The sequence below is a fragment of the Ctenopharyngodon idella genome, chromosome 4, assembly GCF_019924925.1.
Source record: "Ctenopharyngodon idella isolate HZGC_01 chromosome 4, HZGC01, whole genome shotgun sequence".
Lineage (NCBI taxonomy): Eukaryota > Metazoa > Chordata > Actinopteri > Cypriniformes > Xenocyprididae > Ctenopharyngodon > Ctenopharyngodon idella.
The window spans coordinates 23,410,414-23,437,730 of NC_067223.1; the positions used below are offsets into that span (position 1 = coordinate 23,410,414).

Below are 27,317 nucleotides of genomic sequence, written 5' to 3' on the forward strand. Positions count from 1 at the left end.
TCTCAGTACATTATCGCAGGCTCACTCTCCATTGCTGCAGAAAACAAAGTGAATTCACCCTCCAGTTTGCGTTTGGTATGTACACAACACTTGGTATTTTTAGAGGTTTAAAGCACCAGAGGTATTTGAAACCTATTGTGTTTGTACCGATTTCTTCCTTATTTTTCTTCTATAAAAGTGTATGGGCATCAGTGACTGTAATTTGTAGACAGCTCAAACTTGTCACTCATGATCCTGGTGGTGTGTCTTGTGTTTGTATTGACTTTTATGTTGAAGTGTTTTCTCTGTTCCCATTTGTTTCTGTGCTCAGTTCCTGTTTTCCTTGTTGTCTTGCCTGCCTTGTTTGTTACCATAGTTACCCTGATTAGTTCATGATTGTTTGTTGTTTGTCTGGTGTTGTGTGCACACATTTGTTTTACTTCCTGTTGTTTGGATTATCTTGTTCTGGCCTGGATTTATTTCTGTTGTAATCTATTTTTATCAAATCTATTTTATGTTTGTTTTTTTCTACCTACAGGTGAAAGGTTCACTTAGAATGAACATTTTCAGTGCTATAACTGCAGTCATGTCCATCATCATAATTTCAATGGATTTGGTTCTAGGGCCATTGAACAGTTACTGCGACTATTATGATTGTGATTATATTGAGGAAAAGTATAAGGTATGTAACAAACTTTTATTAATTACAGTAAGATCACTGTGTGGTCAGAACATTTGACAAAAGCCAAGCCATAATCTGCACTCATCTGTCCAGTCTTTTTTTCCTCCCAATATTTCCATTGTACCAGTGTGAGTGCTAATTATCAATTATTTTGTCATTATTATTTTTGCTCTCTCTCAGACTCTCTACTGGGGAATTAGTGGTGTATCATTGATATTCGCCTTCCTTCAGTTTATCATCTCCATCTGTCTGTCAGCATTTGCCTGTAAAGCCACCTCCTCCTGCTGTTCTCCACAGGTGAGTGATGTGTCAAGTCAGGGGTTCCCAAACTTTTTTTGTCAGCTGAACCCCTCAGATATGCATATATAATGGAGATGTTTTTTTTTAAGGGTGTTCACGCATTGAATTATCAAACGTTAAACTTGCAGCATTTGCAGAGATGGAGTTTGTGAGAAGCAGCATTTACTGACACTTTAAACATTTGGTATTATAAGCTGCACACGTGTACATGATCACAGTACAGCTTTTCACTCTGAAACATGCAACTACTAATTCAATGGAGTCAGTTTTTCCCTACTTAAAAACGCTCAAATTTAGTTTCAAGATATTTGTCAGGTTTTTGTCCTTAAAGCACCTTTTCTTGCAACTACTTTCTTACACATCCTTTATTCTAAAACATCATTTAAGAGCTAGTAATGGAGGTTTGAGCCATTGATATGCAGAGATTAAACGTCTGTGCGTCTCTCAACAGTGTTCAGCAGTGTTCTCCAACTGCTTCAAAAACAGCAACATTACCATCTACTGAGAAATGTCATGTGGTTTTTTAGTTGTGGCATTATTTTAAGAACCCCAAATGAAAGCATGAGGTTTCACACCAGGACATTACAGAAGGATTTCTGTCTTTTGTTTTTCTACTACACTGATGTCTATAAAGCTGTACAACTGAAACTGTCTGCCAGTGTTGTTGCATATACTAATGCTTTTGTGCATTTTTCCAAAGGTTCCGTCTGTTTCACAAGTTATAACTCAACAGCACTGTTGTTTTGGACACAATCACTTCCATGATCTTAACAATTCCCAGGTAAGAAAAGCTTGTAAGCCCAGTTAAATTAGACTTTGAGTAAAATGGTACTCAAAAAATATATATATAAATAAATAAAATCCACAAAACAATGTATTATTTAAATTTGTTTCACTGTATGAACTGGAAGTGTGTAAATCACTAAGTAATGGGTACATTAATTGTTCAATATCAATAAATAAGTAATCTGTAATCAAAGAAGGCTGATCATATAGCTTTTTTCTTGCAGATATCTGTGGTCAGCAACCCTTCAATGCATCACCTTCCTGTAGAAATTCCTCCACAATACAGTGAATATAATGTATAAATATTAAAACAGAGTTGATGTGGGACACATGGTTTTTCCCAGTGATTTCCAGTCCATTATCTCTAATGTTCTTTCATTAAAAAGAGAACATGACAGCAAAGAAAAAAATGATCAGATAATAATGCATTTTTTTTTAATTCACAAACGTTTAAACAGTAACTATTCAAGACTAGATACAATTTCATGATTTTCTTTCTTTAAGTCAAGAAATTTGCCTAATAATCAGTGAAACTGAATAGATTATTAAGCAATTAGTTGTTCAAAACAAAGTATAATCTATAAGAATAAAGTATACAGAATATATATAAAAAATGGCTTTTTGTGTGTTACCTTTCACCTGTATTTAACCAGACAAGTCACTTAAGAACAAATTCTGATTCACAACAACAGTCTGGCAGGAGAATATCAATCTCCTGGAGGACATACAGACATATATCTCATTAAAACTTCATTAAAACAACAGTAAGGCAACTGTGTGTCATTCACTCTTCAAAATAGTAAACCGATATAAATATAGATATTAGGGATGTCCCGCACCTATCTTAAATTATCGGTGTCACATGGCTGTCTGTTTTGGACTCTCTAGGCTTGTTCGACTTGATGCAGCGCCGCACAGACCGATTGGCAGCTGACTTGAAACAGTGCATGCCGGTAAGAAATTTTTTCCGACTTGAGACAGCGCTTATGCCATGTGACTGTGACGTATAGCTTGAAAGTACCACGAGAGCGATTCGAGAGCAGCCGCCTGAGTCAGCCAGTGCAGTTTCTCAAGAGGAGCTGCACGAGCGCTGATGACGACACAGCTGTTCTACGATTGGCCGGATTCACCGCATGACAATGTTCACGTGTGTTTCGTGTTTATTCTGAAAACTACAATTCCACTAATGATCACAAATCTGTATTTTTATACCAGTTAAAGCTCTTTTCATGTAGTCGCGATGTTATATTGTGTCATGTTTATCAAAATAAAACTGATAAAAAAAAACTTACATTGGTATTTAAATAATATATGCTTATGTTTAACTTTATTCTTGTAAAAACAGATGCTGTAAGCAGTACATAAAGTATGAAAATGTCTCTGAAACATCAGTGTATTAGTCAAATATTGCATTTATTTCACTTCAGCTGTGATAAAGTATGCAAACGCAGCACAAGCGTCACTACAAGAAGCAGAAAGTGTCAGACTTCACGTCTCCTTTTTCAGCTCCTCCCCGTCTGCATGTGGCTACTCTCGCCAATCGGTTGCATCCAGCCGCAGCCAACGTCGAACACAGCTACGACTGGATGCAACCGGTCGGCAAGTAGCCGCGTGCAGGTGCGTGTAGCAACAGAGCTGCGTTCAACAATAGCAATTTGATACAGCACCTCAAAACAAAAAACTTAAAGGAATACAGGGAGTTCACTCAGATAACTCAGGAAAAGGTTGCACCGAAGAAACACACACTGGAAGATACTTTCAAAAGGAGAGAGTAATTTCCTCTGAAGAGCGACAAGGCCACAAATATAACAGAGAGGCTAATTGTTAATTTAAGTGCTTATTCTTTTAAAGCTTTTGGAGCCACAGTATGTTCTGACCTCTCGACACTACCTATCAGAAACAGCTAGACTGAAGCTTTACAACAAGGTTTGGGACCAGCAACGAGGTCTTTTATCAAATGTAACTGCTACTGCCTTTATCATCTGCTCAATGTCATTGCTTTGTTTTACTGCACAATGGATTGACTCCAATTTCGATTTAAAGTGTGTGATACTGCTTTGTCATCAGTTTTGTGAGTCTCATACAGCAGAGCATATAAAACAGGCAATCAAGGAGATTTGGGAAAATAGACAAGCAACGGGTCCATGTTATTTTGCGGGAAAATGCAAGAAATATGGAAAAAGCAATAGGTGGTATATTCTAGAGCAAAAGCGGCCTATGCAGTGTCTATGCAGCTGACCACAACCTTTTAGCTACTCTGACAGCAAGCCAGCGGACACAACTGGTTGTTGAAAAGACTAATTTTAAGTAACTGAAATATGGCCATAAAACACATCAAACATTTGTTCACAAGTCTTTCGAGTACTGCATCTTGTAGACTAGAATGTTTTTTCACAAAATGATGTGAAAATCACCCTGCCTACTCATTCACATAAAACAATGTATTGATTATTTTAAGACACTTTGTTTAGAAAGGTCAAATGTGAGTAGGCATGAATGATCAAGAATAATGATGTGGTTCACACCTGAGGAGACAATGATCCTCCCTAATGTGACTGAGAGAGAACTACAAGAAAGAATATGATGACAGAATAATTTTTTGTTTGTAGTTTATTTAGAATATAGCTAACAATATAATCCAAATATAAATGAGGGTCAAAGGCACATTTTAATACTCATACCTGTAAATATTGCTGCCAAATTTCAATTACTGAAAAACACATTTCTTCTGAAGCAATAAAGTCACTGTGTCTTAATAAAAATCTATCAAATTCACTTTGCAGGAGATCATTTATTGTGAAGCAAAGAATTTTAACATGATGAATACCCACACTTAGAATTACTCATCCTGACAAAAATTTTGTTCACCACTTCACTCCCAGCACATATGCTATATGTAAATGGTTAGATGGATGTCCATCCCTACAAAAGCTGGTCCTGTTTGCTCTTTAGATATGACAAGAAGATCCTCTGGATGACAGCCAGGTACAACAATCTAAGTAACTTGCATATTGCCTGGACAAAGCATGAACGTGCAGTTAAACATTCAGTTTAGTGCACCAAGTGAACAAAGGTACACAACAGATCAGTACGACGAACATGTTAAAAAGTTGTCATCTACCTGGGGACACAGGAGCAGGCATTTCGTGGTCACTCAGAAGCAGTGTTGCCAGATTGGGTTGACGATTTCTAGCCCAAAAGTAAAATAAGCAAAAGAAAATGAGCAAATATGACCAACAAAAACAGTTTCCACTTTCTACCCAAACTGGTAGAAACGATTAAATTATGTCAAATACTTGCAAACAGCAGTCAAGAAATTAATAGACCTTAACCCTCAGAAGCACCAGCCGACTTCATTAACGTCATGATCACAGACTGGATGGAGTACATGTACACTTTGGATTTGTATGTTAATGAATTTGCCTAAATGTGAAGGCTAAAAATCACCAAACGGATCCCAATCCAGCTCAATTTTTGTCCACTTGCCCAAACCACTTTTGACCCGCACAATCAATTCAAAACCACACAATCTGGCAACATTGCTCAGAAGGGGAAAATTCTGACAACTGTGGGAATTATGTGGAGCTTGTTAACTTGCTTTGAAAATATGATTACAAACTAGCACATCACTTTGAAATTGGCACAGTTTACTCTGGCCTGTCAAGTCACATTCAAAAAAAGCTTGATAACTTAAATGTCGGTTAAATTGCAGCACTTAGTGACTGGTGTGTAATCCAACATGGTGGAATATTTGCAAAATGCAGACCACTCAAACATTCCTGCACATTTTGTGCCTTGGTGATAAGACAACGACATGCCAGACTTTCACCATTGTTTCAGGCCACACCACTCTTTGTTGATGTTTGTATTTATGGCTTTCTTGAAAGCATTGTCTTTACCTGGGAGTTTCTCCAGCATATGGTCTATCATAGTGATGGAGATGAGTCCTCATCTCCTAAGTTTTTCAGCCCACATATAACATTTTTTTTTACATTTTTAAGATCTATGTTGATAGACCATATGTTGCAGGACTCCTTGTTCTTCTTGAAGATAGTCCTTAATAACTCTGTGACACCATACCTCCCTACTTTATAGTAGTTGAAAAGCAGTATGTGGAATGAAGTGGTGTGTCTGAATTCATAGTATTCTTAAAATGTTAGAAAAAGTACCCGGATGACCTTCTACTTCTGCCAAGTTCTAAACTTAACATCCAATGGACACTTCCCTTTACACAGGCCATGGGAGATGAGTCTTGAATGGCAGGGAAATTAAGCAATAATGATGATGCTAACATTGCGGGAGATGTAGTACATTTAAACTGCATTCATAGTACTAACATTCATGCTTAGAAAGGTACAAATCTTATGTGAAACGTTCTGTCTCTGTCTGAAAAGATCACATGATCTGTGAGAAATATTCAGAGTAAAAGGTTTAGACTAGAAAATACAGTAGATCTAAATTAGTTCAAGTTTCTTTAGAATTTTTTTTTTTTAATTATTGTCTTCTGTAATGCAAATAAATACAAGGAAAGTGGACAAATATTTGATATATTAAAACATTTATGTCTCATCAATCATTTCATATTTTTGTGTATTTCATGTTTTTCTTTAGTAGCTCAAGAACATCTAAGTGTACTCAACTGTAACACCATGATCTCTATTTTGAGACACCATGAATATGTATCATGTATTATTCTTATATTTTAAAAAATTCGTAAGTGTATTTTATATGTCTGATGAATATATTTAAAAGTGTATGAAAAATGGGTTCAAGTGTACTACATGTGGTAACTAAATAATTTTTTTTTAATACAGACATAGATATAGTACTGTTCTGACCACAATGCACTAAAGAGGGAAAAAAAAAAAAAAAAAACACGGCTAGGTGACAGATCCTTATACTGTAGGGACAGTTAAGATAAGTTTTTAACTTGGATTTAAATTCAGATTCTGAAGAGACTAGTCTGAGGGAAACTGGAAGACTATTCCACAGTTTAGGCCCAGCAATTGGAAAAGGCATGGTCACCTCTCAATTTCAAGAGATATGATCAAATTTGCGGGTGCCAGTCAGAAGTCTGGCAGCTGCGTTTTGAACCATCTTAAGTCAATTTATATTTGATTGACTTATTCCAATATAAAGGGAATTACAATAATCAAGCTGTGATGACCCAAATGCTGGGATCACTCTCTCAAACTCCTGAAAAGTTTAAAAAAACCTCTTGCCTTTTGATAGCAATCTTAATTGGAAGAAACTGGATTTGACTACAGAATTTGAGAGCAGAATCGAAAGTAACACCCAAATTTTTCACAGACAGTTTTCTGTAGCAATCCAGATCTCCCAAATCACAATCGGGGGTTCCTGAAGGCCCACAATGCAATCCCATCAACACAATGACCTCTGTTTTGCTCTCATTAAAATGTAAAAAGTTCAAAGAGAACCAAGACTTAATATCAGACAAACACGTATTTAGTGATCCTAAGTCTCTTTGTCATTTTCCTTCAAGGGCAGGTAGATTTGGGTGTCATCAGCATAAAAATGAAATGCTTGGTAAGGATGAACCCCAGAGGAAGCATATATAATGAGAACAGAACAGGGGCTAAAATGGAGCCTTGAGGAACGCCAAAATACAGGATAGAGCTAGATGAAGAAAAACCATCAAGACAAACAGAAAACGTTCTGTCATCAAGATAGGATATAAACCAGTCGAGAGCACAACCTGTAATGCCCACACATTGTTCAAGACGTGAAATAAGGATCCTATGATCGATAGTATCAAACGCAGCACTTAAATCTAATAGTAGAAGTATCACAGAGTGCCCCGAATCTACAGATAATATCATTCAAGACTTTTAAAAGTGCAGTCTAAACCCAGATTGAAATCTTTAAAAAAATATTATTTGACTCTATAAAACTCTGCAAATACAACTTGTATGGGGACTGGTGAAAGCAAGTCTCAACAGGTAGAAGTATACTATAAAAGACAATAGACAATAAAAGGTCCAACATATGAGCAATATTTTTAGCTGTGTTGCTATGTGTCTTGAGTAAGCATTTAAGCAGGCAACACTGTCTAGAGCGAACGCGAGCGTCTCGCTTTTAATAAATCCATCCAATGTATCTGCACCGGGAGAATTCTTCAAAAAACTATTTGAGGCTGTTCACACAGTACACACCAAATTAAACGTTATCAACTGGAACATTTGTCTTTCTCAATGAGTGCGTGTTCATTGTCGTTCATTCGAGTGGTTTTGGGAATTCATGGCAAACAAGTGGAAACTATCCTAGTCACTGGCTCCACGTTCACCTTAAGACAGCTGTGGGAAGGGTTAGCTAAACCAGGTGAACAAATGAAGGAGCATTTCAACAGGACTTTCTTGCTAGCTGATGGGAAGGTGCAAACCTCAGAAGGCAGAGTCCCTATAACTTATGAATGGCATGGGATGGTGTGGACGGTCGACACCTATGGTGTCGAACCTTTCCCCCTTCTATTAGGCCTGGATTTTTTAAGTCAAAAATAATTACATGTGGGAAAACATAGTTATGAACTATGAATCAATGGGCCGATGACTTTGAAGGCCCCTCCTTCACCAGAAGGAGATATTTGTTTTCTTGTAATTTTTTAATAAATAAACATACTTTCTGGATTAATTTAATCTGCGTGTGACCTCCCCGTTAGTGTTTCACCGCACTGAGCCATGCTGGTTGTAACACCTACAATTCACATTAGTTCTCGCAGCTAGCTGAGTTCTTCACCGCTAAGAGTATCGACACAATAACTTACCAATGCAATGTCAGTACCACAACAATGCCATTTGATTGAAATTCATTTGACAAGAGGACAATGAATGCCAATGGATTTATTACACTTCTAAGTTGTAAAAGGTTAAACACATTATAAATGTTAGAAATATATTGCTGAAATCAGATTACAAAGACTGTGAACTATGTAGTATTCAATTGATTTAGACCATTTAACAGTTTGTCACCATTTTTGTGCTAAGGATTTTTTGGGCAGGCCTGAAATCATGGCTTAGTCGACGCACTAGAGCCTCTCCCCTAACACTATAATAACTAGAGCATATTAGCAGCTAGCTATGCCTTCATCACGTAAATGCTTATTACCTGGTTGCGATAATTTCCAAAACAGCTGAGGATCAGCACCAACACCTGCCTCTGCAGTGAACATTTTACACCGGATAGTTTTACACCTTTTCACAAGTTTTTCACTGATAATCTGTTGTTACTGGTGAATGGGGCCGAACCTGTCCCGGCCTTCATCCTCCCGTCCCACTGACATCCGGTGCCATCGTCTGCAGTACGTCCCCACCAATGGCGGCAGCCTTCTAGTGAGTGGGCTTGGTTTCAGCACTGACAACAGACACGCCCCCAGCATTTGAGAGCAGAGAATACTTATACTTATTTTTTCAAGATTTTGTTAACTTTTTTTAACTTTTATTCACTTAGCATTTTTTATCATTCAAATTTGGCTGGGTGGTTAATAACACATTTTTCTGTGGTGTGACAAACTCAGAACACATATTTAATATTGCTTTACACAGACTTTAATCTGTTATCAACTACAGAGTATTACCTGCTTTCATCATGGCATTTTAAATCATGCTGCGCTGATCATCGTTATTTATATCACATTTTGTTCTACTGTATTTACATGCCTGTTTCCAAAACAAGCATGCTAGCAGCACGTTTATGAATACTTCAGTTAATTATTGTCTTTTATGGTTGCATTTTCTTATGAAAGAGCCAGCTTTGCCACCCCTCCTAACCAGCTGAGCTCAACCTGCTTCCTGATTCTCGTTTATTCTGGGAAACAGTATCAGCAATTACAGCTAAGACATCTTACTTACATCGGCTCATCTCAGAAGAGTGAACTCAACTACAGAGTGCGGTAAACCAACTGAAGAGAAGATTTATTTCTCCCGGTAAATCAACAAATTATTTACTTATACTGACTATCTGACTACCTTTATACAGATGCCTATCTCGGTGTTATGTCTGCAATTTTTTTTTTTTTTTTTTACTTATGAATGGATTTCCTTTATTTGGTAATCATCTATAATGGTTGGTAGTGCACTTTTGTAAGTGTCTTTGGAAAAGAGCATCTGCTAAATGGCGTAAATATAAATAATATATAGACCAATTTAAACATGCTGTTTGCCTATTCTGTTTTCGAGGTCTAACTATAATTGATGACAATAATTTAACCAATGGTAATAACTACTATTGATATAATTGCATTCATAAGTGTTTCAACAACATGAAGACCATGATTTATAATATTTTAATAAATTGAAAAGTTTGTTTTTATAGAAAATCTATTTTATAATCATGTCTGGTCTTGATTTACTTTGATTTTGTACAGGTCAATTTCAGATTCAGAAACAAGAATGTCTCAAACTGTCATACCCGTGACCTCTTCGACGCTTGTCATCCAGTTTCAACCACCAACACAAACAACAGCAGCTGGAACTGGGACAAATGCTCCTGTGCCTGTTTATGTACAACAGCTAGCAGGAGTTTCACCTCTTCATGGACTTCAGGCATTTCTGAAAGGCCAACCAAAAGCCCTTGGGGTGAGAAATTGATTATAAACCCAAATAATTGTATAATTTTTATGTGTATATGTTACTGTGAGGTCTGGAAAGTACATGAATAAATTCTTTAAAAAAAAAGGTACACTGTCTCTGTCACAGTCACACAGTCACCCTCAACACTACACTTCCCAGATGTGACTTTGGCAGTTTGATACACGCTCCGAACCACTGATTCAAAACAAGATTAGTAAAGGTTTTGAAGCTTCATGAAACACTGTTTCGTAATCACCTATCATCAGGTTACTTCATAAAAAAAGTATTCAGTAACGTAATCCAAGTACCACAATATGAAAGTAATGTAATCTGATTACTTTTGGATTACTTCAAGGTCACACACATATATATAAGAAAGAAAGAGAGAGAAATTTGGGGGAGATCAACTTTGCTATAAATAAATTGCATTAAATTTAATTTTAATTATTTCTTCTCAATTTCTGCAAGTTTTTAAATGTTACACATTCCATGCTTTTAAATGGGTCTCAACAATAAAAATATTTCATAAATCTGATAAATTATCTATTGCAATATTATTATTGTTGTTGTTGTTGTTTAGAGCTTAAAAATATAAAAGTCACATCAGATCATAAACAAAATAAACAAGTTTGGATCAAACATTTCTGTTTATGTTTGTTCTGCTTTAATTTTAAAGTTAAGCATTTTGGTTACTTTTAAAACCTATTAAAACTAAGCAATTATGTCTAATTTCCACAACTTTGGAACACACAGCCCTGAATATATAAATATAAAGGGCTATACAGACATCTAGTGGCTACAGTATGGTATTACAGATTATTTTTTTAGTCCTTTGAGAAAGAGTTTTCGCAGCTGGAAGGCAGAGTTTGCACTGTATACTGTTTGCATTTTCTTCTTTGAAAACAAAATAGCTGCAAAATTTCCATGAATTGAAAGCGTTTTTTCCCCGCGGGCAGCATCGTTTCAGCTAGCAGCAGTGATTCAATCTGCATCTGAGGAGATTGTAGACAGGTGTTATTTGCGCATGTACCAGCGTCATCAATGGCAACAGAACCAGGAAATACTGTATAATCAATCAGCACTTAATATGTGTTATCATGGCAAAATAATGATTTATTTAGTTTTAAATGAAATGATTGTAATCCTGATAGTATCCCCCCTTTTTTTAAAATGTAACTGTAATCTGATTACTAAGGTTTTTGACGTAACTGTAACGAATTACAGTTAGGATTTATGTATCCTGATTACGTAACGCCGTTACATGTATTCCGTTACTCCCCAACCCTGCCCATCACTACTACTTAACAGTGATCGCTATCTTCAGTGTTCTGTCATTCGTCTTTAGCCTCAGTTGTCAGTGACCATTAGTGATGGTAGAAAGGAAGCTTTTGAAAACTTCGAATCAACTGAACCAAATGCTTCTCAAAAAGATTCACTGGGCCCTATTTTAACGATCTAAGCGCATGATCTAGTGCACGGCGCAAGTGCGCTTAGGGCCTGTCCGAATCCACTTTTGCTAGTTTAAGGACGGGAAAAATGGTCGGTGCACCAGGCGCATTGTCTAAAGAGGTTGTCCCTATTCTCTTAATGAGTCATGGGTGTGTTTTGGGCGTAACGTTTAATAATCCAACCAGAGTCTCGTCTCCCATTCCCTTTAAAAGCCAGTTGTGCTTGCATCATGGCGTATTCGCTATTTACAAGGCGGAATTTGAAAGCGGAATAATTGAACGCGTCTATAGTGGAGAAACGGATCTGCTCGTGCGCGCTGACCATCTACGGGAAAAGCCGGATTCCACCAAAGCATTTTTTATTTTTATGCACACAATAATAATCTTTTACATTGTAATTTTTATTTTTAATATTTTGCATGTTTGTGTGCTGCTACGATTCCGTGTGTATAATAAGCAGAATGCACGTGCGTTGTGCATCCGCATATAGGTGCATATTACTAACACGCTCTTTAAAGGGCATGAAACCCACCCCTTCTGTCTCCTTCTGTTGCATGACATGTACACGTGAATAAAGCATTAGAATAAGACTTATTTCCTTGTGACAATGCAGGAAAGACAGCAATAACATAAGGTTTATCATTTACAGAGTAAAATAGTAAAACTTTATAGTGCATCAATCACAGAGAAGAATGTTTTCGGAGTTGCAAACTATCAATAAATCGTTTGCTTTATACACAAATCAGTATGTGAATTTATGCAATAAGAGTACCTAGATATTTTTGTAGTACAATCATAAATCCATAACTACAGCTGTTAAAAATGTATATTGTTCATGTTATTGTAACGCGCTGGTTGTATATATAACACACGACGAAGAAGATAACTAACAAAGAAGTCTTTACTTGATAATCCAAAGGGAGAATACAGAATCCAGGCAGGAACACAACACAACACAAGTAGATACGAGACCCGACCAAGACACATTAACAGAACTGAACTAATATACACAGACGAATTAACTAAAATGACAAACAGCAGTGATGAATGTGATTAGTGTCCATGGTAACAGATAGTGGCGGGAAACTAGAACAAAGGAGCACGTGACAGAAGAAAACAAACAAACTGAACATGACGGTGACCGTGACAGTTATATTGTTCCCCCAAATTTTATACTGTTTTACTTGCATTATAAATGTCTCTCTTGTCCTTCACAGACTGTCCAGATAATGATTGGTCTGTTGACTTTCCTGTTGGGAATCGTGTCTTCACTTCATGCAGAATCCATCTCTGTCTTTAGTGGTGTTGTTTACTGGGGATCTCTCATCGTAAGAAACAATTATACAATTAAAGTGTTAGTTCACCCAAAAATGAAAATAATGTCATTTATTACTCAAGCTTATGCCGTTCCACACCCTTAAGACCTTCGTTGATCTTTGGAACACAAATTAAGATAATGTTGTTGAAATCCGATGGCTCAGTGAGGCCTGCATAGCCAGCAATGACATTTCCTCTCTCAAGATCCATTAATGTACTAAAAACATATTTAAATCAGTTCATGTGAGTTCAGTGGTTCAATATCAATATTATAAAGCGACGAGAATATTTTTGGTGTGCCAAAAAACAAAATAATGACTTATATAGTGATGGCCGATTTCAAAACACTGCGTCAGGAAGATTCGAAGCGTTATGAATCAGTGTGTCGAATCAGCGGTTCAAAGTGCCAAAGTCACGTGATTTCAGCAGTTTGGCGGTTTGACACGCGATCCGAATCATGATTCGATACACTGATTCATTACGCTCTGAAGCTTCCTGAAGCAGTGTTTTGAAATTGGCCATCACTAAATAAGTCGTTATTTTGTTTTTTTGGCGCACCAAACATATTCTCGTTGCTTTATAATATTAATATTGAACCACTGTACTCACATGAACTGATTTAAATATGTTTTTAGTACATTAATGGATCTTGGGAGAGGAAATGTCATTGCTGGCTATGGAGGCCTCACTGAGCCATCGGATTTAAACAAAAATATCTTAATTTGTGTTCCGAAGATTAATAAAGGTCTTACGGGTGTGGAACGCCATGAGGGTGAGTAATAAATGACATTATTTTCATTTTTGAGTGAACTAACCCTTTAAGTGTAGTGTCTTTTCTAACACAAGTTACATATTCCAGCAGAAGTCTTGATTTGTGTCTCTCTCTGCTCTCAGTACATTATTGCAGGCTCACTCTCCATTGCTGCAGAAAACAAACTGAATTCACCCTCCAGTTTGTGTTTGGTATGTACACAACACTTGGCATTTTTTGGGATTTAAGCTCTGGAGGTACTTGAAACCTTTACCCTCGGTTTCACAGACAAGGCTTAAGCTAGTCTCAGACTAAAATGCATGTTTGATCTGTTTTAACTGGAAGTTACTTGTACTGACAGATCTTAAAATATGTCAGTGCCATTGTTTTGTCTCTTGATTCACAACAGTAATGTTTTTTTTTTCTAGTGAATGTTTATAAAAGTTACTTAAATGCCCTAAATGAACTAAACTTAATCCTGGTTTAGGCTAAACCCTGTCTGTGAAACCGGGCCATTGTGTTTGTACTGATTTCTTCTTCCTTATTTTTCTGCTATAAAAGTGTTTGGGGATCAGTGACATAATTAACAGAGAACCAAATTTTTGTTCTCATTTTTCACATATTTAACTTGATCTCCAAAACGCAACACCCAAACTTAATTAAACTTAATAGACATATGCTGCAGGACATTTTGAGAATTGTATCCCTATTGTATCCCAATTATATCACTTAATCATCCACATGAGCCATTGGTGCTTGGACCCTGATAATTGATGCTGTGGGTATATTTTATTTATTTATGTCAAGCAGTGTATTTTTATCACACTCCATATACCTTTCCATCTATGTTAACAAGCTAAAGTTCTTGTTCATTTATTAATCTATTTTATGTTGTTGTTTTTCTACCTACAGGTGAAAGGTTCACTTGGAATGAACATTTTCAGTACTTTAACTGCAGGCATTTCCATTATCATAATTTCATTGGATTTGGCTTTAGGGCCATTGAACACTTACTGCAACCATTTTCATGATTGTTATTATATTGAGGAAAAGTATAAGGTATGTCACCAACTTTCATATTCACATTTATTTAGTAATTACAGTAAGATCACTGTGTGGTCAGAACACTTGACAAAAGTCAAGCCATAATCTGCACTCATCTGTCCAGTCTTTTTCATTTTCAGAAGTAGTTTATAGATCTTTTACTATTACTGATCATTTACAATGCAAGCATTGATATTATACATTAATTGTAAACTCAATTCAGTATAAATATGTTGTATTACTATATGAAGATTCTGAACATTCTGAACAGCCATTGTACCAGTGTGAGTGCTAATTATCAATTATTTTGTCATTATTTTTGCTCTCTCTCAGACTCTCTACTGGGGAATTAGTGGTGTATCATTGATATTCGCCTTCCTTCAGTTTATCATTTCCATCTATCTGTCAGCATTTGCCTGTAAAGTCACCCCCTGTTGTACTCCACAGGTGAGTGATGTGTCAAGTTCCCAAACTTCTTTTGTCAGCTGAACCCCCTCATATACATATATAATGGAAATGGTTTCTTTAAGGGTGTTCACACTTGGGTTCACGCTTTACAAGGACCAACAAATACTACAATACAAAGTTACAATGCAAATATTTATTTCTTAAATTCTTCACTTTCAAATGTTCAAACCTTCAAGCTTTTACCATGTCAAGTCAAGTCATCTTCATTTATATAGCGCTTTTCACAATACATATTGTTTCAAAGCAGCTTCACAGTGACAATAGGAAAAAAATGTCTTCTGAGAGAACATGTAAATTCTTGAGCTTTAAAGTGGAAATAAAGGAGTCAGTCCAGTTTGCATTATTTAGTAATCTGATTTCCACTTCATTAAAACATGAATAATGTAACCATTTTAAAGAAAAAAGGATGTTTTTTTATAGCTTTTGGATTAAGGGCGCCGCCATCTTGTAATATCACAGCGTGTGACGTCACAGGGTTTGTTTGCTCCTTTGGACAGTGAAGTAATATAAGCATTTCTTTACTTTTTGAACACATGCTTGTTTTGAAATGGAGGAAGATGAACTCATAATTATTCCTATTGCTTATGCATTTGAGCCGATGCAGCGAGGGGATTGAGCAATATTACCGTTAAGGGTGGAAGAAGTCGTGAATCTGCTGGTTTGGGGTGAAGAGAGGGTTGGAAACACTACCTGGAGTAAGTGTGGATGGTATACGTTGATACCCACCGTATCAGAGTCCATCTGCTGTCAGGAGGCTGATCTGGACCATGTATTGCGTGGTGAAGTTGACAGTTTGATGTTGGATATTCATCCAAATTATGGTAAAACCCAAAAACATTACTTTTAATAAAGTACATTGGAAAAGCAGTAATAAAAGAGCCATACTAGAAAATAGCAAACATCCAAATAACATTAGACCCTTTTGTCTTCTGATGTGGCTTTCCACATAAAGTGGAAACGTCACACGCTGTGGTATTAAGATGGTGGTGCCCTTTCTCCAAAAGCTCGAACAAAACATCCTTTTTTCGTTAAAATGGTTACATTAATCATGTTTGTTATATATTTTTTTATTGGAAATCAGTCTAATAAATAATGTAAACTTGACTGACTGCTTCATTGGAAATTATCTGAATGTAACGTGAACTTAGCACACATTGCATTATCATCAATCTTTAAACTCGCAGCACTTGTAGAGATAAAAATGTGGTATTATAAGCTGCACATGTGTACATGATCACAGTACAGCTTTTCACTCTGAAACATGCTACTACTAATTCAATGGAGTCAATTTTTCCCTACTTAAAAACATTGTTCAAACATTTTATTTCAAGACATTTATAAGGGTTTTGTCCTTTTTTGCAACTACTTTCTTACACAACCTTTATTCGAAAACATAATTTTAGAGCTAATAATGGAGGTTTGAGCCATTGATATACAGACTTAAGCGTCTGTGAATTACCCGAGTCTGTGCGTCTCTCAACAGTGTTCGGCAACAACGTCTCTACTAATAGCAAAACTCCAAGTTTAACTGCTTCAAAAACAGCAACATTACCATCTGCTGAGAAATGTCATATGGTTTTTCAGTAGTGACATTATTTTAAAAAATCCAAATGAAAGCATAAGGTTTCACACCAGGACATTTCTGTCTTTTGCTTTTTTCTTCTCTATATGAAGTCGATTGATGTGTATAAACCTGTAATATTGAAACTGTCTGCCAGTGTCAATGAATATATGTCATTTCACAGTAGGAAGGCATAAAACACTTCTTGTGCATTTTTCCAAAGGTGGCGTTTGTTCCGCAAGTTTTAACTCAACAGTCCTGTTGTTTTGGACACAATAATTTCCATAATCTTAACAACCCAGAGGTAAGATAAGATTATAACCCCAGTTTAATTGTTTTGTGGAATATTCTTTTTAAGTACCATTTTACTCAACGTCCAAAGTATTTTTTGAATTTATTGTCAATATATATGAACTGGAAGTATGTAAAGCATTAAGTAATGGATGCATCAACTGTTTAATATTATCAACAAATAAGTAATCTGTAAGGAAGCTGATCATATAGATTTTTTTTTTCTTGCAGATATCTGTGGTCAGCAACCCTTCAATGCATCACCTTCCAGCAGAAGTTCCTCCACAATACAGTGAATTTAAAGAGTGAATATTAAAACAGAGTTGAGGTGGGACACATGAGTTTCCCATTGATTTCCTGTCTCTCTAATGTCATTAAAAAGAGAACATGACAACAAAGGAAAAATCACTTGATCAGATAATAAGATTTTTTAAAGTCACAAATGTGTAAACAACTATTTAAGACTAGATAGATTATTCATAGACTTCTTTTTTTTTTCTTTACTTAAGTTTACTTTATCATTACTGAAATTGGATAGATTGTTTCGAACAACTACTCGCTTAATACAGTATAATCTGTAAGAATAAAATATACTAAATTAAAAAATGGCTTATTTGTTTCTCTTTTTTGGGTTACCTTTCACTTGTATTTAACCAGACAAGTAATTAAGAACAAATTCTGATTTACAACAACAGTCTGGCAGGAGAATATCAATCTCCTGGAGGACATACAGACACATATCTCATTAAAACTTCATTAAAACAACAGTAAGGGAACTGTGTGTCATTCACTCTTCAAAATAGCCTTTTTTCTTTAAACCTGCTGACAAATCCAGAATAGGCCAGCATTGATTCCATGCTGATCCAGGCTGGTTTATGCTGGTTAATGCTGTGTGGCTGGTGGACCAGCATATTCATGCTGTTTTTAAAGGGTTAGTTTACACAAAATTTAAAATCTGTCATTTATTACCCACCCTCGTGTCGTTCCACATCTGTAAGACCTTCATCTTCGGAACACAAATTAAGATATTTTTGATGAAATCCGAGAGGTATCTGTCCTTCCGTAGAGATCCAACGTTGTGAAGCTCTCGTGAACACTTGCGCATGTGCATTGAGTTGATGCTCGAACCTGAACACAACACGCATGCATTGTGAACACTCGTACGTTATGTTGACGCGCGAGTCTGAACACAACACATGTCCTGAAGCTCTCGTGAACACTCGTGCATGTGCATTGATGCGCGAACCTGAACACAACACGCATTCGTCGTGAAGCTCTCGTGAACACTCATGCATGTGCGTTGAGTTGACGCTCGAACCTGAACACAACACGCATTCGTCGTGAAGCTCTCGTGAACACTCCTGCATGTGCATTGATGCGCAAACCTGAACACAACACGCATTCGTCGTGAACACTCATGCATGTGCGTTGAGTTGACACATGAACCTGAACACAACACGCATGCATCGTGAAGCTCTCGTGAACACTCGTGTATGTGCGTTGAGTTGACGCTCGAACCTGAACACAACACGTATTCGTCGTGAAGCTCTCGTGAACACTCGCGCATGTGCGTTGAGTTGACGTGCGAACTTGAACACGCATACGACGTGAATATCTTGTGAACATGCGTTGCAGATCAATATTTTTGTAAGTTAAGTGGTAAATTATGTTTTTTTGCACAAACAAAGCACTCATAAAATTGAGGTTAAACCACTGGAGTCACATGGAGTACTTTAATAATGTCTTTTCTCTACCTTTCTGGACCTTAGAGCAGTGCTTGCATTGTATCTCTATGGAGAGATAGAAACCTCTCAGACTTCATCAAAAATATCTTAATTTGTGTTCTGAAGATGAACGAAGGTCTTACGGATGTGGAACGACACGAGGAAAAGTAATTAATGATAGAATTTTAATTTTTGGGTGAACTAACCCTTCAAGCAAAATGGAGCTGGTGAAGCTGGTTTGCAGGGTTGAGTGTGAGTAGGTCAGCTGTCTGTATGCAAGCAGTGTTTGGGGACAAGCATTGTTTTTGCTTGCATATTTCTATATTTAATAATGATGTAAATGAAAAACAATAAAAGGTTAAAAAATGATTTATTGAATTATATGATTATAACTTCATAATTTCTTTTGTCACTGGTAAACTGGTCAATTACAAAACAAGAGCATTTAAAGATATGAAAACCAAGAAAAATGCCTAATAAAAGCATAATCATAAGCAATTTGTTCAATAACAGGTTATGAGAAGAGCTCTTCAGACAGTTAATATCAACTTGATAACAAAAGTTCAAAATGGAAAGTTTCATACTCATTTAGGAACTCATGTGTCAAAATTCAGCTGACAGTCACTGATTCCAAAAAATGCACATAGTAAAAGATATGTCAGTGGAGTTAGGAACAAGACATATTGTTGATAATAGTGAACTGCTGAAAGAGAATTAATTCAACCAAAGACAATGCCAAGTGCCCAACTAAAGGGATTAAGTAACATTTGTACATGTGCCATATGAAAGAAATAAAGTTGTTTAATCTGTTTGATCTGTTCCTGACCCCGTTTTCGTCATCTGTCTGTCGTCCTGCTCATTCGCCCTTTGGATCCTCCTGTCTTCCTCACCGCCTACACAATTTCTGCAACAAACAATGACTGCATTATCGTTAGCTAAGTTCACCTGCAATATCCTTACCTGCATCACATTACTGATCTGCTATTTCATGCATTCCTGCAAATAAAAGACTGTTTTGTACTCACCTTGTCTGCCTTCATCTGTTTGTGACATTAGGCTTGATTTCCTGGTTCAGTGACCAGCTTTATCACCCCTCCTAATCACCTGAGCTCCACCTTTCATTCAGGGAAATAGTATCAACAATTATGACAACTTAAGACATAAAATCTGCCTTATCTGATCTCAGAAGAGTAACCTAAAAATAGCAGAGCAAAGTGCAAAAGAAGAACTGAGGATTGGATTCTTCGACCTCAGGATTAAGATCTTTAGTGATCCACTAACCTGCAGTGCAGCAGTAATCAGACAGACTCCAGACAATGCCTTCAATATCCTTTAACTTGAAGATCTCAGACCACTTTCAGAGAAAATCCCCAGATAAATAAACAGTTTTTATAGAAAAGGAACATGGTAAAGGTGACATGATTCCTTACGTTATTTTCTTCCAACTTTGTTGGTTCCACATTTATAATTCTTTGTATATCCAAATAGCAAAATTTGTCTGGCTCACCTCTGGGCCTCATCCTTGCTTCAGTTCTGGCTGGGTCCCCGGCCCAAAACTGGCCCACATGAACAGCCTCAAATAGTTGTGGTGCATCATGTCAAAAAAGCCTCCCAGTGCAGATATGTTAGATTGTCTCATTTAATAAGTCCATCTCATGCGCTCTAGAGTCTAGACACGTGCAACCAAATTATCCATTAATAATCGAACTGACAGCTCAGTCAGACAGAAAAGCCTTCATGTAAACACCTTAATCGATCTGACTGAAATTTCGATTGGAATGAAAGGGGTGGTTTATTTCTTTTCTAATCCGATAGAGAGATCCTGTAAACACTTGATCAGATTGAAAACCAAAACTGGAAAGGACTGCACATGTGAGCTCTACTAATGAGCTGATGATCTGAATCAGGTGTGTTTGATTACGGAGACATGGAAAACATGCAGTGTTGAGGGGGGCTCCAGGAATGTGGTTTGGAATTAGCATAATTATTATTAATAGAATAGAGTTTTAATGCATGACAAAACAAAGCACATTTAAAACAATTATTGAAGAATTGTTACATGTTAAAATCTGACTATTGATCAATCTGGGCCCACCCGTAGCTCCACCCCTGCTTCAAAGCAAGCATTGTTGGGGAAATATTTATGAAAATGTGAGGAAAAGAAAATGCCACAATGTCTCTTTCTTCTCTTATTTATTTACAGTATGTAGGATAAAGAGATACAGATCAAGAATCAGTAACAAGATACACTTAAAAAGGTATTATTTAACTTTCTAGATTGGATGGAATTGGATTAAATATTTTGATTCATGACCGGTAATCCCAATATGAATTGGATTACCATCCCCACCCACCGACTGAACCTGGTTTCTCCTAAGGTTTTTTTCCCTCCATTTTTGTCACCTGATGGAGATGAGGACCTGTCTGTGTCAGTGCTGAAACTCTTCAAGCAAAGTTACATTTATAGACACCTCAAATCTCAAACACACATTAGTCCTCATTAATACAGGTCCATATGTTAATGATTCTTCATGATTTTAATCTTAAATCATACGCTGAAGGTTTAGAATTATTGGAATCACATTCTTCAAAGCTCCTGTTATTTTAAGGGAAACAGTAGATAACCACTGAAAGTGTTGTAGTTATTCGGGCTATCATATATCCTTGTGTTAGCCCAAAGTCTCACATAGACAACATCTCCAACCTCCAGGATCAACACAACTCCATTCGAGGAGTTCATCCGATCCTTAGGCTGAATATCATGTGCTATAACTATACGCTCTCTATTCTTATAAATGGCTGCAGATGTAGTTCCTTCAACACCAAATACAGTGAATCTGAACATGTACGCTCCTTTCAGTGGGGCTGTGAAAACACCTAAATCAAATAACAAGAAATACAGAATCAGCTGTTTCCTGTATGATTGCTCAATTACCAAACACACTGTGTAATAGTTTTGAAAGATGGCAGATCATTTAATTCTCTTACACACATTACACAACTGCAGAGAGTTCTGAATGGAGCAGAAGGGTTTTCATTACTATAAACTGAGTTTTATGACTCCATTTCATTGATAATTACCTGTAATTGGGTTGTAGGCGTTCCCTATGTTTGTGAAGACGTTCCTGTAGGTTAGTGTGATGTCAGTGGTAAAAGAACCAATATGTCCACTGCCAGATTCCATCAGTCCAGCTGAAAAAGCTATTTCTCTGTCTGTTATTGAAAAACATAAGCAATATTGTGATATATTACTCTATTACACTGAGAATTATACTCTGAATTTAACATCATTCAAGCACACTTTCACCTCTATTTTCCTTTCTCAACTCCACTTGACTCAGAGTAAGATTTGAAATTTCTGTGAAGGAATAAAGATTCTGTTAAATGACATTTACACTACTAATTATAATAGATAGACTAAAAAATTTACACAACTTTACACTAACATTTACACCTGTTTAATGTATTACATTGGTGTTTTACTTTGAGGATCATTAATAAAAGATGAATCTTAATGTGAATGTTTTGGTGAAGTACCATCATTTTTCTTGTTCAGCTCTTCCAGGATAAACTTGTGTTGCATCTCTAAAGCTCTGATGTTTTCTTTCTGCTCTGTAACGGTGGCGGTCAGTTCTCTGATGTTTTCTTTCTGCTCTGTATCCGTGGTGGTCAGTTCTCTGATGTTTGCTTTCTGCTCTGTAACGGTGGCGGTCAGTTCTCTGATGTTTGCTTTCTGCTCTGTATCCGTGGTGGTCAGTTCTCTGATGTTTGCTTTCTGCTCTGTAACGGTGGCGGTCAGTTCTCTGATGTTTGCTTTCTGCTCTGTAACGGTGGCGGTCAGTTCTCTCAGTGCTGCATGGATGTCAAGGAAGCCCAGATTGCAGTATTGTTGGCTGTCAGTTGAAGCTTCAGCTCTCAAAGTGTCTGTTTGAGGTGGATTCTGTCTTCCGTCCTCAGAGCTGATCTGTTGACTGATCTCATTCTCATTGAGTCCTCCATCTACCTGCTGCTGGACGACAAACACAAAGGTTTCCAACAGCAGCAGTATACATACTAAAGCCTTCATTCTTCACTGATGTTTGTTTCCAGCTCTTGCTCTGTCATCCCCACAGCCTCTCATGTTCCTTTTATATTGTCCTGATTTACTGTTTTTTTGTACTTGATTTATATTACTTCAGATAAATAAGTAGTTCAAGTTAATTGTTAATCATAATCAAAGGGATGTTCCAGGTTCAGTAAATGTTTATCTCTATTTACAACATTTGTGGCATTATGTTGATCACAACAATAAGAAAGAAAATAAGAAAATAACTGATTCATCTCTCTCCCTTTTTTTAATTTATTTATATAGATCAGCAGTCAGCATCCTTAAAGCATGCAAAGGGAAAATCAATCAACCCTCTAGTCACATGAATGGATTTTTGGATCTCACATTTTAATAGTATTTATTGGACCTAACTTAATAAAACAGGCTGTGTGACTATGAGGAATGATTAACTTAAAATGTATGTCCATATGCAAGTTTGAGTGAAATGAAATACATTAGCTATTGTCACATGCCAGTGATTATCCAGACCTCTAATATATTTCTGACCTCTGATATAGATGGTCATGCCACTCTCTGATATCCATGTGAATATCTTACAAAAGTTACCTGGTTTACCAGTTTTATGACAAAGGAAACATTGGATATAAATTTACATAGACAAGATTAGTAAGTGACGATTACATATATAATGTTGAAGCCTTGTGGCAATACTATTGTTGTAACAGTCAGGATCCAATGATGATGAAGATGAAATAACATAAGATTTATTTACGAACACAATAATAAGCCAAACTCCAAAACAGTGTGCTAGTGCACAGACAACAACCGACAAATGAAGAAGACAAAGGGAGGAACTTAAATACAGAGATGATCAACTCAAATGACGAACAGCTGTGATGATTAGTTAGTGTCCATGGTGACTGATAAGTGTCGGGAAAATAGAATAAAGGAACACGTGATGAATGAAAACAGAAACTAACAGAAGATTACTGTGACATTGCAACTCCCTTCAGCAAGGGCTGGGTTTCCCGGCTGGATGGGGCTCTGGAACGAGCACTGGGCAGACCTCTGGGACTGGATGGAGCACAGGGAGGAGCTCTGGGACTGGAAGGAGCATAGGGTGGAGTTCTGGGAATGGAAGGAACCCATGTGTGTGCAGCCCACACACACACACACAACATGGCTGTGGCCATAATGGTCAGCGCTTCATTCACAGAAGCTGACTCAAGGGCAGGAACCAGCTCTGGGATTTCTCTCTCAGGAACAAGCTCAGGCATGGCGACCATCTTGGCTGAGGGCTCAGGCGCGGCTGCCATGACAGGACTAGACTTTGGAATGGCGGCCATGACTGGATGAGACACTGGACTGGCAGTCATGACAGAACAAGACTTTGGACTGGCGGCTATGACGGGAAAAGACTCTGGAATGGACAAGTGTGTCTTTGTTGGTCATAATGAGCCAAGGAACAGGTGGTAGCTGCCACTGGAACTTGTTGATGGAGTTGGTAAATTAATTAAAAGGAATGAAAAGGACAAACAGGGAAACAAATAGCACACTCTAACCTAATAATAATAGGCTAATAATAAAATATTATACATTTTTTAAGGAATATCAAACAATTTCACATTATTTAAATGGATAGTTCACCCAAAAATGAAAATTCTGTCATCATTTACTCACCCTCAATGTTGTTCCAAACCTGTATACATTTCTTTGTTCTGCTGAACGCAAAGGAAGATATTTGGAAGAATGTTTGTAACCAAGCAGATCTCACCCCCCATTGACTACCAGTATTTTTTTTCCTACTATTATATTCAATGGGATGGCGATTTATTCATTGTGGACGAGTGAACCCGGGAATTGCTGCTCATGTGGTCAGTGACATGATTGTCTGCTGTAAATAAAAAGTCATGTGCTTGGAATAACAAGACTACATTCATACTTAATTTAATAATAGAAAAAATAATGTCCTAATTATTCTTTAATTATTTAAACTTCCTGTTTAAAAATAGGAAGTTAGACACTATATTTGAAATGATTTACTGTCTTGCATTAAATATAAAATGATGGATGTCATTTTAAAAGCAGTGATGAAATAGTATTCTTTTAAATACTTTCCAGTGAAGCGTAGCGGTTATCGTACAGTGCTCGACAGTTTTAATCTCAGAATTTTTAAGCGATCTCTTCTTGTAAACTCAGAGATGTGGATTTGAGCAATTAAATTACCACACATCAAATTTTTATGGATTGGGTTAGTCAGCTGGAGAACTTGTTTAAAATAAGCTGTTTAAAGTAGCAAAGGCAAAATGTTCCACCAAGCTACACGCTGTGACGGAGAGACATCCTTGCACTGAACTATTTAAATCCCTCCCAATCTTTGATCCAGCCAAGGTATCTGGTTTAAAACCTAATATTAAGAAGTATGTCCAAGTTGTCCCGGCTTTGAGCAAAGTCTTTGCAGAGTAGTGGCATCTCTTCATATGTATGGACAAGGGTGTGCAGCTGAGGTTAGAGCAGTGGAGTGGTGGGCGGCAAGGGAAGATCAACTGCCAGCACTCGCCCCACTGGCTGCACTGTACCTGCATCTCCCCACTACTTTAGTGGAAGTGGAGAGACTTTTTTTTTACTTCTAACACAGCACAGACCCAGCCTAACAGGACAATATTAAAACAAGTGCTCTTCATGTGGGAAGAGTTTCTCTCAGTCAAGAAACCTTAAAGACATGAGAGCGGTCATGAGAAGCTGCACCAGTGCTCTACATGACACTTCAGCCTATGCCAGTGGTCAGCCTATGCCAAAACTGGCCCGCCAGCAATAATATCTGGCTTGTGCCCGCAGCCAGATTATTTTTTATAGCTGCTGGTTCTAAAATAGATCTTCGTCTCGTGGTGCCGTCTAATATTATCGACTTTTTTCGTGTCGCATTGTGCTGCAACAGCTAAAAGTTGCCTACACTGTTACGCAACAAACCGACCATTGCAAAGCACTTGGACTACGTCAGAAACAGAACGGGGAATCCGTTTACTGTTGCGAATGTGTTATGTCGCGTGACTCGCATCATGCGGCATCTAGTATAGACAATATCATTGATTATAATGGGTTCTATTATCTTATGACGCGTTGCATCGCGCCGCTCACGTCCGGTGTAGACATGGTGTTATATTCTTTGAAAACAGCTACAACTTTGTTGCAGATAAGACACACTGGCTTTGCATTCACAAAACTAGGTAAGAACGCATAGTTGTCTTTCCATTCTTCTTTGTATGCCCTATTTTTGCTGTCAACTTTCCTCTTTAGACTCTTTGATAGTGCCGTTTTCTCTCACCAGCTAGCTTAAATGTTAACATCACTCTGCACACGATGTAATAACGTACCTCCAACATGCAAAAAATTAAAATAAATGCAGTTTAGTACGTGAGGATGCCAAGGAATAATTCTGAGTGTAACAGTAGGCAACGTCAAATAATTATTACAATAAGTTAGGCTCCATTGTGTAAAAAGCAAATTAAAATGATACACATTTATTGTTCACAATATGGAAAGAGGAAATAAAACATAGGCCTAGTTTGTTAAGAGCATGACTCAAACATGCCATTAATGGGCTTATTCACGGGCGCCTTTTATTTTCTGCCTTTTTTTCCTCTTCTGGACAAACTCAGAAAATGCCATTTCCGGTCGATAATTTTCGGCAGCCAAAATTTTGGTGCATCCCTACTGAATTTAAAAGTAAATTAACAGTTAACACAGTTACATTGTGACGACGTAACTGGAACGGGCCATATTCGTTGTAGCGACGTACCAAATAACGTTCCAGTGACGTAACTTTGTAATTCCCATAATCGTCATTGCGACGTTATAGTGGTACATTGCTGGAACGTGGCTGGTAAGTCCTAACGACCACCTTACCACCTTGACCTTTACTCACCTTTACTCCAGGGAATGGATATGTGCTCGGTCGGTCCATAACCTTAAAATCCATGTAAAACTGATAAACTCAAACATCTCATTCTCTGTGAAAAACCGTATAAATTCTAATGGTTAAAAGCAATTGTATTGTTTTAATACCTTTACAAATCAATATGCAATGGAAACCAATACAAACCCTATGAAGAAACGCAGAAACACTGCATTAATTCAATACTATTCAGTGTTACTACAGTGTTACAATTATGTCCATTCTGATAATCGCCCAGAAAATGAACTGTAACTGTAATGATGGGTCGACAGAATGTGGATCCATTTGCAGCTAGTTTATTAAAAGTACTTACAGAGTAGACAGGGCAAAGGCAGAGGCATAAACAGTAACAGGCAATGGTCGAGGCAGGCGGCAGAC

At 37.2% G+C, this 27,317-nt stretch overlaps 3 protein-coding genes across 15 annotated transcripts in view; 2 read left to right on the forward strand and 1 right to left on the reverse strand.

Moving 5' to 3' along the window:
* Positions 1-17,818, forward strand: part of LOC127511244 (membrane-spanning 4-domains subfamily A member 4A-like) — a 72,345-nt gene extending 54,527 nt beyond the window's left edge. Inside the window, exons 4-8 of one of the 7 annotated variants that reach the window (XM_051892057.1) lie at positions 7-75; positions 518-661; positions 842-958; positions 1,662-1,742; positions 1,972-4,488. In XM_051892057.1, coding sequence (XP_051748017.1) covers positions 7-75; positions 518-661; positions 842-958; positions 1,662-1,742; positions 1,972-2,049 — 489 coding nt within the window. In that variant the 3' untranslated portion in view covers positions 2,050-4,488. Of the gene's footprint in view, positions 1-6; positions 76-517; positions 662-841; positions 959-1,661; positions 1,743-1,971; positions 4,493-17,443 lie in introns of those variants that run through there. The other 6 variants (XR_007929889.1, XM_051892042.1, XM_051892045.1 and 3 more) reach the window with 6 other exon arrangements.
* Positions 1-23,077, reverse strand: part of LOC127511220 (uncharacterized) — a 120,069-nt gene extending 96,992 nt beyond the window's left edge. Inside the window, exons 1-6 of one of the 4 annotated variants that reach the window (XR_007929884.1) lie at positions 22,474-23,073; positions 22,244-22,294; positions 22,018-22,149; positions 20,218-21,813; positions 19,962-20,051; positions 19,290-19,856 (exon numbers count right to left, since the gene is read on the reverse strand). Coding sequence is in view for 3 of the 4 variants with exons in the window: in XM_051891976.1 (XP_051747936.1) it covers positions 22,018-22,149; positions 22,244-22,294; positions 22,474-23,002 (712 nt within the window). In the remaining variant the exon portion in view is untranslated. Of the gene's footprint in view, positions 1-19,289; positions 19,857-19,961; positions 20,052-20,217; positions 21,814-22,017; positions 22,150-22,243; positions 22,295-22,473 lie in introns of those variants that run through there. The other 3 variants (XM_051891978.1, XM_051891976.1, XM_051891977.1) reach the window with 3 other exon arrangements.
* Positions 9,523-27,317, forward strand: part of LOC127511242 (membrane-spanning 4-domains subfamily A member 4A-like) — a 103,426-nt gene continuing 85,631 nt past the window's right edge. For 2 of the 4 annotated variants that reach the window (XM_051892034.1, XM_051892037.1), the window contains exons 1-7: positions 9,524-9,687; positions 10,128-10,338; positions 12,998-13,108; positions 13,992-14,060; positions 14,761-14,907; positions 15,226-15,339; positions 17,145-17,225. In XM_051892034.1, the coding sequence (XP_051747994.1) occupies positions 10,153-10,338; positions 12,998-13,108; positions 13,992-14,060; positions 14,761-14,907; positions 15,226-15,339; positions 17,145-17,225 (708 nt within the window). In that variant the 5' untranslated portion in view covers positions 9,524-9,687; positions 10,128-10,152. Of the gene's footprint in view, positions 9,688-10,127; positions 10,339-12,997; positions 13,109-13,991; positions 14,061-14,760; positions 14,908-15,225; positions 15,340-17,144; positions 17,226-27,317 lie in introns of all 4 variants that reach the window. The other 2 variants (XM_051892035.1, XM_051892038.1) reach the window with 1 other exon arrangement.